This window comes from Gracilinanus agilis, chromosome 3 (genome assembly GCF_016433145.1).
Source record: "Gracilinanus agilis isolate LMUSP501 chromosome 3, AgileGrace, whole genome shotgun sequence".
Classification (NCBI taxonomy): Eukaryota; Metazoa; Chordata; class Mammalia; order Didelphimorphia; family Didelphidae; genus Gracilinanus; species Gracilinanus agilis.
In genome coordinates, this window is record NC_058132.1 from 526,668,722 (window position 1) to 526,685,998 (window position 17,277).

Below are 17,277 nucleotides of genomic sequence, written 5' to 3' on the forward strand. Positions count from 1 at the left end.
TGATACTGCCACTAACTGCAAATCAAGGCAGAGAAGACATACCTTCCCAATGTGTATGTCCTTAGACATATAGGCTAACAATACAATGACATAGCATTTAAAGGTTTGAAAAGTCCTTTACTGACATTATCGAATCCACAGTTCAGGTACTGCTTCCTTCTTATCAGGTGCTTTTCTTTTCTTTTCTTTTCCTTTCTTTTTTCCTTTCCTTTTCTTTTCTCTTCCATTCTTTTGTCTCTCCTCTCCTCTCCTGTCTTACTTTCCATGTTAGAATTGATACCAAGTATCAGTTCTAAGGCAGATGAATGCTCAGGGCTAGATAATGGGGGTTAAGTGACTTGCCCAGGGTCCCACAACTAGGAAGTATCTGAGGCCAAACTTGAACCCAATACCTCCCATCTCTAGGTCTGGCTCTTTATCCACTGAGCCACCCAGCTGCCCCTTCAGGTGCTTTTCTTGATCCCCCTCTTCATTAGTGCTCTTTTCCTTTTTAGATGATTTTGTATTATTTATTTGTATACATATTGAAGAATTAGCAGTGACATGGAAAAATCAGTGCTAGGCTAAGCCCCTATTTCATCATTTGAAAAATAAGAGATGATATTACTTATGTTACTGGCATCACAGAATTGTGAAATTCAGAGGAAATCATGTATGTATAGTGCCTGGCACACTTTAAAATTCTTTGCAAACATTATTTTTTAAATATTATATTGCAATAAAAAGAGTAAAATAGAAGTTTATTCAGGGCAGGGACTGTTTCATTTTTGCCTCTGAATTTAATAGCATTTAATATTAGTCAATTTTGTCAATAGAGTCAACATTTATTGAACTAAATTAATTTTGGAATTTCACTGTTTAGCCCAAAGTAGCTGCAATCACACAAGGAGCTCACTCTTGCTAGGAGGGAATCAGGGCCACCACAAGTGAAAAAGCAAGACTTTCTTTTATTTCCCATTCTCATACCTGCCTCCACCAGAGAAGGAGGGAGAGTTGGAAGGGACACAAGACATTTTATTCCCTAACTGCATGAGGGGACTGAAAAGAATCTAATTCATGTCATTCCCATGGCACAGAAGTGTTGCAATACTAACCAGATTTTCATAGCTTTGTGTGCTGCTGCCCTTCAAGTAATTGGCAGTCACCCCGAGAGGCAGCCTTACAATGGTTAGTAAGAAACTTTCCTACCTGTCTCTGGCAAACTTCTTACAAAAATATGAACATGGTCTGAATGTAAACACCTCAAGAGATTGGCCAAAGCACAATGCTTTTTTTTTTTTTTAAACCCTTACCTTCCGTCTTAGAGTCAATACTATGTATTGGCTCCAAGGCAGAAGAGTGGTAAGGGTAGGCAATGGGGGTCAAGTGACTTGGCCAGGGTCACATAGCTGGGAAGTGTCTGAGGCCAGATTTGAACCTAGGAATAAGGGGGAAGTATATTTCTCTTCCTCACATTGAGGTTATTAGAGCAATAAAAATGATCACATCTGTTGTAAAATGATGCCCTTTGCTCTAACTTCACAGGAAGTCAAGCTAAAGACAATACAGAGAATCAGATCAATTAATAAAAAAGTACTTAGTAATGACATGTATTACATAATTTAACTGTTGTCAAGGACAGTCTCCAAATGACAATGCATTTATTTTATTTTTATTTCTAGCATGACTGAAATCATTTCTGTTTAGTAGCAATTCCTAAACTCTCTAGCTATGGGGTTCTGTATTGTCACAATTTCCCTGTACCTTTTCTTGAATAAATATACATATGTATATGTATATTTATTTATATGTTTGTATATATAAGGATGGTTTATATCTTTCATAAAGATTTTGTAAAATGAGACAACATTGAATAAATTTCTAAAATATTAAAATTTCAGTAAAAAACAAAGGACTTGATTTATACAGAGATAGAAAATTATACCAGGTTAAGCATCCTAATATCAGGAAACAGTCCTAGACAAATGTTTTGCGTGATTGGTCAAAGGATAAAGCTTAAAGTATTTCTAAGTTTCTTAAGAACTCTTAGTTTCTCGTAAGTTTTGGCCCAATTTAACCCATTAAAGTAGAAGACAGAAAGAAAGTAAAGCAGACTTGATCATAACAGATCATAAACAACCTTTCCCCCTCTAATCTCAAGTCAAGGCCATCTTAAGATTCCTAGAATTCTCTCACTTACTTCAGTGAGTCTGTGGTTGTAGGTGTTCTCCCCTTTGGATATGGATTGCCACCCCTCTTTACCATCTTCTACCATCCCTGTTCATGACTTTCCATAAATCTTTTACAGTAAATTCCCTCAATTCCCTGAAGATTTTCTCTAGAGTTTTCACATTTTTGGGAGGTACTATTTAGGCAGCATTTTCCTCTAGTGCCAATCTCCTACCAGCCTACCTCCTCCTTTTCCTTGTCCTTGATTAAGTCCTTTATTCATAAGACATCAATGGTGATACTCTGTAGCCTGATCAACCATCTATTTTCTCCATTACTATGAAATTTTGAAGTTTTTGAGAGTCCCTCCCCTCAATAAATTCAATTCAAGGAACTCAAAAACTCAAAATTTTTGTGAACCTAAAAACCATTTCTTTTCATTTATATATTTCTAAACATTGCTAATATTATTATTACACCAAAGAGTCACTTCTATGGAAGTGAAAAAAAAATCAGTCTTCACCCAGTTACTTACAGTGCTGGATAGCAGTCATTTTAGGACTATAATTTGGAAATATAAACCGAGTTGCGAGATTTACAAATGACTTACTCTTCTTCCACCAGGGAGGTGAATCCTGATATTCAAGGACTTGATTTTATCCATGTGGCAACTGACTCCACAGTTACAGTGGTCAGGAAAACCCATTCTCTGGAGGCCAACTTTCTGAGAAATAAGTTCTTCTAAGTTTAGCTGTACTTGCACTTGGAAAACACAGAACACTGATAGGCTCATACTTTAAGCTGGTCCAGCTTGATAGCGCCTACCAGAGCTAGGATTTCCTAGAGATAACCTTCCAGAGCTCAGTCACCTCCTCCACACCACAATTAGACTTTGGAGGAGGTCACAAGTTAAAAAAAAAACTTTTAGTTTCATTGTTTTCGGAAGTCACCGAACCTGTTCCTTTGCTTTTGAAGAAATAGTAGTAGCTAGGCTTTTCTGGGAAGAAGCAGGTTTGGGGGAATCATTATATGCTCTAACCAGGTGTATTTACTTGGGAGTACTCACTTACACTCAGGGATATATATAGGTGTATTTATCTGAACCAGGATATCAGGAGTTGCTTCCTAGTCTGTATATGCCCCAGAAGCTTTCTACTGTTAACAAAAGTGTATTACATATCTTAACGTACATGTATACACAGGTTATTAAAATTATGAATTTAACTGAATGAAGTTCCATAGTCCCAGGAGCTCATGGCACTAAGTCACCTTTAAAATTAATTTCTAGTCCATTGTTAGGAAATGTCATTTTACCTCTCTGACCCCCAATTTCCTTATCTGTAAAAGTGATGGAAGTGGAAGGGAGTGAATAAGGCTTTATGTAGCACCTACAATGTGACAGGCAAAGTCTTGCAAATATCTCATTTGACTTTCACAATTCCGCAAGGTGGGTAAAATTATCCAGATCGAATAGTTGAGTAATTCGCCCAGGGTTAGTTAGTAAGTGTGCAAGGCTGAATCTGAACTCAGATTTTCCTGGTTCCAGAACCAGAACTTAACTCATTGATACCTGTGTGTAAATATAAATGGGAAAGATAGTATCTACCTCACAGGGCTGTTGCAGGGATCAAATAGGATGACTTATTCAAAACACTTTTTAACCTTAAAATGCTATATAAAGATACACATACACATATAAACAAAATACTTTTTAACCTTAAAGTACCATATAATATAGATGTATATATTATCATGATAAATGATTAATTTTATTATAATTTTCAGGGTAGAATAAAAGAATAGCTTTAAATATAAATCATACTTAGAATAGCTAGCATTTGTATAGCACCTTAAGATTTATAAAGACATAAAACGATTTATATATGTTAACTTATTTGATCCTCACAACAATGCAATGAAGTAGATGTCTCTATTTTATCTCTATTTTACAGATAAGGAAACTGATGCATGGTGCTTTGCCCAGGGTTATATTGCTAATGTCTGAGACAGGATTCAAATTCAGGTCTTTCTGACTCTTTCTCATTCTCCATCCCCTACACCACCTAACTGCCAATAAGATAAAGTTGAAAAAGTTCAATGAAAACAAATCAAATAAAAGCATACACCTTCGAAAGGAAGTGAGGTTTTAATATATATGTATAGGTAGATTCATTTATCCATTACCGAGAACAATAATTAAAAGTCAAACTTCTGATAATCTGACATTTTAAAAACTTATTTCTCTTTTTATGAAAAGCTGATTTATATGGATATGAGTTCGCTGTTAAATGCAGAAAGCTAGATTTTCTTCCTTAAGATTCTTTTTACATATTTATGATCTTGTGTCCTTGGAGAGTATCTGAGTTACTCTTCTTGAAGACCATCCTGGATGCATAAGAGCAGCAGCAAAAAATGTAAAGGTTTTATATCTTTATATAATCTTTTTTTTCTTACTTTTTTTTAAACCCTTAACTTCTGTGTATTGGCTCATAGGTGGAAGAGTGGTAAGGGTGGGCAATGGGGGTCAAGTGACTTGCCCAGGGTCACACAGCTGGGAAGAGTCTGAGGCCTGACTCTCAATCCACTGAGCTACCCCAGCTGCCCCAATATAATCTCATATAAAGACTATAGTTAGCACTTTATAAGGTCACAAATTGGTGATTGTTGACAATTTTGTATATTAAATCTTACATTCCATTTTATACCCCAGGACTCTGTTTCCCAGAATCTTTCATCTTCATGTTACATCCTTACATTTTGGAGATAAAATTTCTGTAACTCCACCTGTTCTTTGCTCTTCTCCCGCTACTGCAGTCAGGAAAAACTGCTCTTTGTTCAGGCTTTATTTTTACTTTTGTTTCCTCTACTTCAAGTGATTATTAATAAATCTTATAAAATATAATACTTGGAGTTATTGGATATTAATTTTAATCTTATACAATCTTCTTGAACTATGAGAATGTCTGGCTCCTTTCTACCTCACCACTGAATACCATACAAGACAGATTCACCAGATATGAAATTATCCTTTATATCCACATATGCATCAATGAGCATAAATTTGGAATCAGAAGCAACCTTAGAAATCATCTCATCCAATGCTTTCATTTATCTTGGGTGGTGCTTTAAAAAATTCTTTTCTTCAAAAATTCCAGTCAATATCAAATCAGATCATAATCCACATGAACATAAGATGCTTCTTGTTTTCCACAGTTATGCTTGCCTTTCTGAGATTAATGTTATTTGGACTAAAATACCCAGAGGGAATGTTTTTAAAACTTCTGAATCGTTCCTTTCCCCAGATGGGGCCAAAGACCCTAAAGACCAAGGAAATAGCATTAAAAGACATCTCAGTGTCATGGTGAAAGGAAAATCCAAATGTTCCCCACCTTTGGATAACCCAAGAAAAAAATCACCTAGGAAGAACAAGTTGGAAGCTTATACTTGTAAATTTTCCCCAACCACTGAGTCAATGGTGAAGAATGTTAAGGACAATAGCTATTTGGTATTGATTGTGGATATCTAGGTCAACAAATATCAGATTAAACAGGTTATAATTAAGTTATATTACATCAGTGCAGACAAGAGGAACATACTACTCTTTTTTGATAGAGAGTAAAAGCCCTATTTTTGACTCATTCCTAACTGTGATGACTTGGATATTTTCAACAAATTGGAATGATCTAAGTCATATCTAGCAACCCCCTCCATATCCAAAAACTAGCTTTCCATGATAAAAATACAGATGATATACCAAAAAAAAAACCCATTAAATACACAAATTTAATATTTAACTGAAAAAAATTCATGGGTTTTATGACTCAATTAATCTGACACCAAGTCAGTTTCTTTGATTTTGCATTGTAATGAATAAGCATTTCTAGTCAGCTAATTAGGGATGTGATGAATAATTTCTTAGTTCTGTGAAAAAGAGATAAACAGAAAAAGTTATCCTTACCAAAGGGCAAGTCTGTGCTCAATTTCCTTGAGAAAACTGGTATGAAATTTGTGCAAAGGTTCGAAGTTAGAGAATATGAGAGTTTTTAGGGTTTCGGGCATCGATTCATCTTTGCTCACTGTGCTCTGAAACCACTGAAAGGGGAAAAAAAAGAACAAAATAGCAAGTATAAAGATTAAAAAATGAAGTTTAAACATCCATAAATTTAAACCTAGTACCAAATGAAACTACAGGCTAAAATGTGGTACACTATGGGATTTTAAAAAATAATTTAGGAGTTTACTACAAGATGTATTTCTCATATGAATGGGCACAGTATCATGGGAAGGTATAACTTCTTCATATATGGGGGTAAAAAGTACTATATCACTCTCGTTGGCTTTTTTGTAGATTTGGGGCAATTTGGTTGTCAAAACTTGAGCATATCTCTAAATAGGAATTTCTTCAAACCGAGACTGCATCTGACAGCATCTGCTTCTAGTCACAATTTATGATAGACATACTTAGTTACATGCACTCATCAAGTGTACACTCTCCCTCATTTCTTACGGGACTGTTTTTAAAGAAAGCACTGTGAAAACTCTGTAAAAATAAACATGAATAGCTCAGAAATTCAGATTTGGGAGGGAACTCAGCAACTATCTTGCCCAATCTATTTTGGAAAAAAAATCAGCCTTTGCTTAAAGCCTTCTAGTTAGGGAGAAACCATCACCTCTTAAGTGAGTCCTTTCTAATTTAGTGGCAGAGTCAATTATCACAAAGTTTTTCCTTAAATCAAACCTAGGTTGTTATACGCAAAATTAATGGTCTTTCCATCTATTCCTTCACCCAAGTCATTGATAAAAAATGTTATCCCTAGCATAGAGCCAAGCAAGAGCCCTGGAAGAATACAAACATTAGGCTTATTTATTGATCTAAAATGTGGAGGACCTTATATTTTGGATGATATTTGATCTGGATTGACATTAGCCAGAATTTTTTTTATTTGGGAAAAAATTTTAAACCAATTTTAAACCAACCCCTACCTTCTGTATTAGAATCATTTCTAAGACAGAAGAGTAGCGAGGGCTAAGCAATCAGGGTTAAGTGGCTTGTGCAGGGTCATATAGCTAGGACATGTCTGAGGCCAGATTTGAACCCAGGTCATTCCATCTCTAGGTCTGGTGCTTTATGCATTGTGCTACCTAGCTGTCTGCATTGGCTAGAATTTTTAAAAGAAAATATATATTTAAAAAGACTCACCCAAAATAATAAAGTATTGGGCTGGTTGACTTCTAAGACCTCTTCTAAGATTCACCCCCCCACCCCACCCCCAAACTGGCAAAAGTATACTTCTCTTTTGATTCCAGGCATTCAACCAGTTCTAAATTCACTTAGCTGTACTATCATGGAGAGAAAGGGGCCTGTGAACGTTTTGATAATTGCATTTTTTTTTAAACCCTTACCTTCTGTCTTGGAGCCAATAGTGGTAAGGGTAGACAATGGGGGTTAAGTGACTTGCCCAGGGTCACACAGCTGGGAAGTGTCTGAGGACAGATTTGAAAGTAGGACCTCCCATCTCTAGGTCTGGCTCTCAATTCACTGAGCTACCCAGCTGCCTCCGATAACTGCATTTTGACATAACTGATTTCCTTTATAGTTGCATTTTATTTTATACATTTAAAAACATTATTTTGAGAAGAGGTTCATAGATTCAACAGACTGTTTAATGGTGTCCATGAAATAAAAAAGGTTAAGAATCCTTTATGTAGAACACACCTTTTCTTATAAGAATAGCATAATATGCTTAATCAAATGCTTTGCTAATAATATTTACATTAGTTTCCTGATCTATTGCTTAAGACAAAAAAGAAAATTAAGTACAATATGATTTTCCTTGTTTTTATCAAAGTCATGGTGAATCTCTGTCATCCTTGGTTCCTTTTCCTAATATTCAGTAACTATCCTTGCAATAATCCACGTTAGAGCTCTCTTTGATTATAATTCCTTTATCTCTGATACACCAATAAAAATATTATTAGTGCCTGCATCACAATTTGGGTAGGTCTATTTAGGGACAAATTCTATGCCTTTCTTAAGGATGGAATTTGGGAGCAGCCAGGTAGCTCAGTGGATTGAGAGATAGGCCTAAAAAATGGGAAATCATAGGTTCTAATCTGGCCTTAGCCCTAGACAAGTCACTTAACCCCCATTGTCTAATTTATTTTTACAATTCTGCCTTGGAACCAATATACAACATCAATTCTAAGGTGGAAGGTGAAGGTTTTTGTTTTTTTTTTAAAGAATTGATAGAATTCTAATCTGGCTAAATAAGCAACATGTTACTGTATCATAAAAGTATATGATCACTTAGCTCATGGAGTTTAGTCTAGTGTTAATGAATAAAAACTTAATGGATCCCAAATAATCCCTGCAGTAAACAGTTCTTTTCTAAAATCCTAAGACCTAAACCAGGTATCTTAAATATTTAAGGAAAAGAAATGTAAGCAAGGAAGGCCAGAACCAGTTCCCAAAGCTGACTAGAATAATAATAAGCACTGGAGGGCAGGGGGAGGGAGATACTGCTGTCAGGATTTATTTTGTTATCAAAGTTACAATGAGGCTTATATTCACCTCCAGGTCTCCCCAGAGTGAAAAGAAGTGACTACATTTTGACAACCAGCAAAACACAAAGTGTTCTGGATCAGTGCACATCAGAAGTAAAATGTTTAATTCATATTTCCAACACCATAGAATTTAATTGCTTCCTTTGCATTTTTTAAGCCACAAATACTAAAATTATTTTGCAGGGTACATTCCAAACTAAACACGCTACAGATGTCTAATCAGTCTCCAAGGACCAAAGTCCTTTTCTCTTTATGCAAGGGGTCCTTTCAGTACATGCACAGAATTTCAGAAGACACAACTTCTTTATTAATGACAGAGTGTAGAAACAGGTAAAGTGCCATTGTGCAGAAAATGGAGGTTGGGGCTAAAATGTGAAAAGCTAACATACTGAAGTGATGACTTCAAGATCCTTCAAATAGGTCCTTTCAGTGGTAGATACTTCTTTAGCAATGAAATAGGCTTTGTCAGTTGGAAATCTCTGTAAAATGCAAAACACATAGGAAAAATAAATCATTTTTCTTCATTATTAAACCTTATCATCATGAAGAAGAGTTAGTGTTGTGTTAAATAATGGAAGGAGTGCTGAACTTGGAGAAGAAACTTAAGAGAGACATCTTATGAGGGAAAAATGGTTCTATTGATAAGCCTAGGTGACTTAATTATTTAGAGTAGCTGGTATGAATAGTAAGCTTATATTTAAATCCCTTTCCAAAGAGTAAGAGAGTAGGAATGAGTAAGCAGAGCAGGAACAGAACTTGTACCATTTTTTATTTTTCTTGCAAATTTAATTTTTTAGTTAAAATTTTATTTTCTCTTATCCGCCTATGGCTCAAAAGAGAAGAAAAGCAAAAACTTTGTAACAAATTTATATCATTAATGAAAAAACCAGAATCAATCTTTACCCTGAGCCCATCACCATGCTCTGTGCGATTCTGATTGGACACTGCAATGAAAAGAGTTTTTGTCTTTCAAAGTTGTTTGGCTTTATAGTATTATTGTTTATGCTCTCTTTGTTTTGCTTACTTCACTTTGCTTCCGAGTGTACCCAGATTTCTCTGAAACTGAAGCTTTCATCATTTCTCATAGCGCAACATTCTTCCATTATATTTATATGTTATCACTTGTTCAATCATTCTCTAATTTATAGGCATCTCCTTTATGTCCAGTTTTAGTATCTTTGCACGTAAGCATCCTTTCTTTGATCCTTTTAGTGACTCGTTTTTCTTCATTATTAGCATTATTGTCATTAAGAAGAGTTAGTGTTTTGTTGAATAATGGAGACGGTGTTGGACTTGGAGAAGAAAGATTTTGAAGCCATTTGAATCCTAGCTCCCATACTTAGTAGGATTATGGCTGGGTTATTTAATCTCTCAGTTTCAGCTCTATTGTAAGTAAAAAAAGTTCTATTGTATGTAATGTACTTTCTACATTACAGGGATGTGGGAAGGAAAATACTTCATGAATCTTAATGTGAGCTATTTTTTTCTTCTTAAAGCATCTTGTAAGGACATAGTAAGTACCATGGAATTTGATAGAGCTAACCAAAAAAATAGACAATGTGAGTTTATGTATTTGAGTTTTTGCTCAGAAGCTAAGTTATTCTATGATTTGAAGGGTTTTCTTTCTCCTAATTCTTCCATGTTAAAAAGAATTTATTAACATTATGTATTTTGTCTAGCAAGACCACTATCTTGCCTCCCTCAAAAGAATGGACCAACAACCCAGAAGGAACAAACTAAATCTTTAAGTGACAGGTTTCAATTTTCTAACATGTTCTTTTTCATCTTAGATCACTATTGAAAAAATATTCCCTAAAAATGGAAGAAAAAGGTCAATTCCCAAAGAAAAACATTCGATGGTGATATGACATGTAACCCTTTTCTCATTTGATTTTGCTCCATTTTTGGGGGGCTACATCTGTGCATTTAAAAAAAACATTACTACATTTCTAATTGTATTGCTTATATTGAACCTTACCAGTTCTGTTTCCATGGGGAATGTTTCATAGGAATAAGCTGAGCCATTTTAGGGTGAAAAATGAAACATCTTCCTTATTTGCTATTAGTTTATATGCCTTTTTATGTTACTTAATAACTAAAAGGTTAGGGGATTAAATTTAGCTGCCACTAGTTGCTATTTATTCATATAATTAAGCTTTTTGCAAGAAAAGTGCACCAGAAATCCAATTAATTAGTAAGCAAAAATAACACACAGTCATGTTTCCTTTAGGGAAAAGAACAAAAGCTACAAACTGCTCTGCCTTCGGCTGGCTACCAGCGGGGTTGCAAGAGCTGGAATGTGGTAATTGGTGTCTAAAGGCTTCGCAGAAACTTTTTTAAAAATAGCTGTTCAGTATGAGTTAAATGGCAAAGTTGGCAAGCTGGTTACTCTTATCTGCAATTTTGATTACTCTCAGAGCAGACCAGAAGTCATTGTCTTTAAAAAGAACAACAAAAAACTCTGTATTACCAACTTCATCCTTCCCGTCCCCTTTTTACCCCCTTTCCCTCTCTCCCTTTTTTCCTTCCCACCTCTCTCTCTCTCTTCCTCCCTCCTCTCTAGCCAACCTCTCCCCCTGCCCCCTTAAGGAATGAGCATTAGGAACTTAAGACTTTTGACTCCAGGTCCACACCATCCAGCTCATTGAGAAACCTTGAAAAAAAACAACCCAAATAAGTGAAATTAGATACCTTTCTCCTGACATCTTCCTCATCATCTGTCCTCGCACAGGTCTGGTCATTCAGCAGTGGGCTGACTAGTGGAGATGATTGCTTGGTATCAGGACTCAAATTTGGAGACAAGGTCATGTTTGCTGCAGTTGGTCCTCCCTGAGAGTTGATTGACAGTTCTGAGAGATGAGGACTACCAGTCAGGGAGCCTGTTTGGGGATGGGAGATTTTAAACAACAAAAAATAATAATTCCTACAAGGGCCTGGTTCACTATTTCATAGCATTTTTTTTCTTGTGGGTGTGAGTTACCATTTATTTTTATTTGACTTTACTATTTGGGAAACTGAATGCTATTAGCTCCTTAATAAGCTTGTCTGAATTATAGCTGCCTTTACAGCCAAAGATCCCGGAATGAGAATAAATGCTGTATAACTAAGCTTCCATTAGCAAATGTAAGATGATGTATGAATCTCTCTGATCTCCCCTGAATGTAATTGTAAAAGTTTAAAAGTATGTTGTATACAAAATAGTATTCTGTTCTCTTGGGTACTATAATTGCTCCTAAAAATTAGTCCACAAAAAGAGTGTATTTCACAAGAAATGTGGGTAAATCATTAGGAAATAAACTATACTAATAAGAATCTAAATTATTAATGCGTTTTGGAAGAAATGCACTAACATCAAAAGGAAAGCAACTAATGCCTCATTTCTACAAAGAACAGAAGCAAGCTTAGTGTACCTGGTAGTGTCATTCCATGCTTCTCTCACTGTTTGAGATAGAAACACTAGCATCACATTTACATGCAAAGCTCATCATTTTGTATGTGCAAAGCTGGAGATCATGAGAAATTACCACAAATCCACTTTATGTAGCAAAAAGTGACAGCAATTCTCTGTGCGGGGAAATACAGAACATTAAAAATTCTAAAAATGTGTTCACCATCTCTTAAAAGTCAGCCAGGTTACTGAATGTTTAAATGAAAATGCTTGTCTAAATATTCAACTTTCCTTCCTTTAATGACTAATAAAAGAAATCTCAACTTAGTCTGGTTTCCACTTTATACTTTAAAAATTTCAATAAGAAAACTGTTGATTACATTGACTAACATTTGGGTCATCAAAGTAAAAATAGTTAACCTATGGAAGTAATTAAAAGCAAAGAAAATATGAAGACTTCTATTTTGTAGATTGCAATGTCTGGCCTGTTGGAGGCACCACACATTAGCAAGGTTTATTCCAGTAAGGAACAACCACACCAGAGGTAAGATGTGTAAAATAGAATTTATTTCTTCAAGTTGATTGATCTTTGAACTTTCATTTCTTTCTTTTGGATTAGTTAATATTTACTTTATAATTATTGAAAACAACTACCATAAAAACTAGCTTGAGAGGGTTAGCTCAAATGATTTTGGTGTTGTGTTAAAGAAGTTAAAAGATCATGGGTGTAATCTTCACATTGGTCAGATTTCTTCCCCAGATAACAAAAAAAAACAAAAAACCAACAACGAACTTTTCCCCAGCCTCAGTCGGCACCCCCTAATTAACCCCAGACAGCTCTCTCACAAAGGCATCCTGTTGACCGTCAGCAAGTGTATGAAAAGCCACCACTTCTGGAAAAACAGCTGAGAATATGTGTTCTATTGATAGTGATCTTTGTAGAGAAAGAACAGAAAATAAGTATTTAAAAAGGTAAATCAAAAAGTTAACCACTTTTATAGCCACAGAGAAGACACAAGAGACAATATGATATTATTGAGTTAGCACCCAGTTTCACCACACATTGCCATGCCCCGTAAAATCCCAGAGAAAGGCCAGAGCTTGCTTCACAAATGTCAATTTTATTGACACTAGTACATAACTGAATACAATAATTGCAAAAGTATTGAAACTCGTCACGTAGAAATGGTGAAACCAATTTAAAAGGCAATTTTAAAAAAAGAAGTTCTAAACTACTCCTTATAAATCATATGAGAAAAAACATGATTACTCTAAATCTGATTTACAAGAGAAATTCTGGTACTTCCTCTGCCTGATATCAAAGATTACAAATGCTTTGAGCACTCATGAGTGACAGCCTTGGGTGTGACTGTCTTTGATCAGACCACAGTTACCCAGGACACAAGTGAGCTCGCCTACAGCCCTTACACAGTCACCTGGAATAAGAAGAGGTTCATATTCTGAGTCGCTGAATTTTAAAGTACACCAGATGAAACAACAAGCAATAATATAATGGTTTGGATTCATGATGGTTCATTTTTGTTCCCTGGTGTTGGATAGGACAAGCACCAGCACAGTGAACACAGCAACAAGACAAGTTTGAATGGAGACTGGGCAAAAAGGAAGGCAATTAGTTGCTGGACTGTGCCCAACAAACAAGCCTGAAGAAAGTACCTCATTTGTTTGGAGGGGGAAATAATGGTGACTAAATTCAAATACAAATTCAACCACTACCACACCCACAGGAAGGAAAGAAGCTATCCTTGTAGAAGACTACTTGGGAAAATCTGAACTAGAGATACACTTGGGAAAGTTTGAGCTAGAAAAAGGGGCACAGTAGACCAAAGAACCAAGCTTACTGGGAAATATGTGTATATATGTGATTGCAAGAAAGAAGAAAATGCCATTTAAAAGCAGACAGTATCAATTTAGAAGAAGCTCATTTCACTATTTGAGAGACAGGCAATAATAAACAGTGGAAAAATAAAAGTAGATTTCATTTATAACCAGTATAAGTCATGGAAATATCAACAAATTCAGCATTTTTCATTAGACAGAACCTACTACATTTCACATATACAATGTACATTTTTCCACCCATTTTGATGCTGGTTAAGAATAGATCCTCTAATTAGATTTATCAATTTATTTTGCCTCAGATTTAAAGATTTATTTAATGCATATAAAAAGAGTCAGGAAGCTTAAGAGTGATAGAAACAGAGGGACACAGAAATCGTTGTCAATAAATTATCAAGTACTCCATTAATCGTCTATTAACAATTCCAAGAATTCGAAAAACTAAGGATAAGGCCAAAGGCTTCTGGAAGGTCATTTTCCTACTTATATAAAGTTATTAAAAGAATTGGCTTTGGCGTTAGAAGACAGGGTATAATCCTAATTCTTACTAGCTAGGTGACCTTGGGCAAGTCATTTTACAGGGGTCTCAGTTTCTACAGAGAAATGAGGGCATTGGACTAGATGATCTCTGCTTCCTTCCATCTTTAGATCAATGACTCTATGATCTAGTAATAATAATACTTAACTCTTAAGGTCGGCCAGCGAGCTAGCTCTAAAAGTGCCAATGGAGTTTAAGGCACATTCTCAACCTGTAAGAAGATATATTAGAAAGCTGATACTTATAGTCCGCAGAGTGGTGGGGGAAGGGAAGAAGGAAGTTCAAAGGATGTTGACTAAATTTAGAGGCTATTTACAATTCCGGTAATCAGTCAAATAGGCTGACATGGATAATGTCTAGTTTATTTATCAGTTTGGTAATTATCTAGAATCCTTCTTTGATATAAAACTTTCTTACTAAATTGATGTCATTTGTAGTATACCCAAATTTAATTCTACACTATTTGGGTGTCCTCTGGAAAGAGAAATAAGAGCAAGATATTTATGTTACTAAGTTATCTATACAACACACTGAGTTTTGTCACTAAGATGGTCGATTTTAAAGCATGGTTTGGAGTTAGCTTGTTAGGGATCTCCTAGATAAATACTTGGGTCACACATTCTGTTGCTCTGTTCTAGGAGCCCCCAGGTCTAGGATGACAGGGAAAGAAGTCATTATTTGTTCATTTTTCAACAATGAACTTTAATTCTTTGATTTTCTAATTTTTTTCCTACTTCTTTTCCATCCCAAGAAACTAGACCTTTAAAAATTTCTCAAAGTAAATGGATAATTTTACCAATCCTTTTAAGAAAGTAGTTAATTATTATGGGGAAAGGGAGAAATATGGGGAAAAGAGACGAAGTTATTATAAAATTAAATTACACATAGAAAGTTAGGAGGATTTGGAAGTTTTATGGACATTTTTACTGTTTCCAGAAGTTGAGCTATAATTTTTTGAAACTTTCAAATACAACTAAAGGTTAATGGCTTCCAAATTCTTCTCATCTCTCCCAATGATTTCTCTAGGGACATTATTTTTTTTTTTTACCACTTTAATGTGCCTCAAGAGACTGAGTATTTAGCTGGAAGACATTACACTGTCTTGATGGAATGGAAGCCCTTTCACATATAAAACCCTGAGAGAAGCATTTCTAATAATTGCTTTTAAAATTCCTCTTAAACATACATATTTATTCCCCTGATACAAAGTCAAGGGGCTCCAAAATAGCCCAGCTATATTTACTGTACTTTTCAATTTATCACCCAGCACAACAGCCAGTTGGGTTCCTTTATTTTATTAATTTAAAACATACTCATAACTCTGTTTTACTGGCAGCTCTGGGGAAGAGGAAATTTGCAGGGTCACACACTGGAGAGGCATGTCAGCATTTACCCCATAGCCTCTTAATCATGAGAACTATAATATATTTAGGGTGTGAGTTTATGATTAACAACCCTCATTTGGCTTCTATATACACTCATGACTTTTTTATCTGGTTTGAAGTGAGGGTTGTGCCCAAGCTGAACATTAAACAAGCAAATTTTATGTTTTTAGGACTCTCATTCAAAGGTTTGGGTTATTTATTTTTATAGGAAAAATCGGAAACCTGAGATAGAATCTTAAACAATTTTATTCTAGTCTCCAAGGACTATAAGAAGTTTAATAATGCTGTCATAGAAAAGTTAAGAATGAAATAATTTGTACTTTTATTTTGATATTAATACTGTCTCAATCAAATGTAACTCATACACACATTTGCAGATGGTTACAAATTGACAAAGAAAATTGGAATTTTTTTCAGTAACCTTTGTGAAATATAAATAAGTTGAAAGTATTTTAAATATCTATGCCTTTTTTAGCCCTTCAAATAAAGATGATGACATTATTAAAACTTGCTTAGTTGTTTTCTAGAAGCTACTTCTAAAACATTTTTGTCCTCAATATCAAAGATTTTTATCTTTGAGTACGGAGATATGATTCAAAGGCACATGGAGGAAACACATTAAGACAGTTCTTTTCTCCTCCTCTTTATAAAAAAAAGGACCTTTTGAGAGGTATGATAATTGCCTTAGGAAAAAACTAGTGAAATCAGTCCATAGATTTCATCTTTCACTGAAGATTACTTTTCTACGGAACCGTCATTGGGTTGGGTTTTCTTAAATAGGTTTTAAAGTTTAATGTCTATATAAAAAGCTTCTCCTGGATGACTTTGACAAATAGATCATAAGAATAATTTTTTATATCATAAGGTTCCATAAGAATAACTATTTTATAGGATTACTAGTTTATTTGGGATGTTATCCTCTTCCTATTAAGAATTGCAGGGGCAAAGAATTGTCTATCTACAGCAAAGCTCTTAGAGAAAAGTTTCACCAACAGTTAAATATTAGCTTAGGAGTTTGTAACCAAACAACTCAAAAAATTTAGAAAAATAGAAAGAAATTTTGCAGAAAAATAAAGAGATGCTATTAATAGAGAACTAGTGTTGCATAACTAATGTACTACCTTGATCTGACACATGGGGAAAACAAGAAAGGAAACACTTCCTTTATTTGAACATGGTGGTGGTAGTGGTAGTGGTGGTGGTGGTGGTGGTGGTGGTAGTGGTGGTGGTGACAGGGTCATGAGATTAGGGAGTATAACACATCATACCAATGGAAAATATCATCTTGTACTTGGGACAAAGTTTCAGCCATCAGTGAGAGAGAATAGTTAAACCATTGACAATTTTTACAGCAAAGATACCTGTTAGAACAAGTAAAAGCTTTCAGTTTAGATAAC

General features: G+C 35.1%; 1 protein-coding gene across 1 annotated transcript in view; it reads right to left on the reverse strand.

Annotated features, from left to right (window-relative positions):
- Positions 1-17,277, reverse strand: part of FARP1 (FERM, ARH/RhoGEF and pleckstrin domain protein 1) — a 324,700-nt gene that overhangs the window by 40,988 nt on the left and 266,435 nt on the right. The window contains exons 15-17 of the mRNA XM_044670555.1: positions 11,404-11,591; positions 9,102-9,191; positions 6,107-6,240 (exon numbers count right to left, since the gene is read on the reverse strand). Coding sequence (XP_044526490.1) covers positions 6,107-6,240; positions 9,102-9,191; positions 11,404-11,591 — 412 coding nt within the window. The remainder of the gene's footprint in view (positions 1-6,106; positions 6,241-9,101; positions 9,192-11,403; positions 11,592-17,277) is intronic.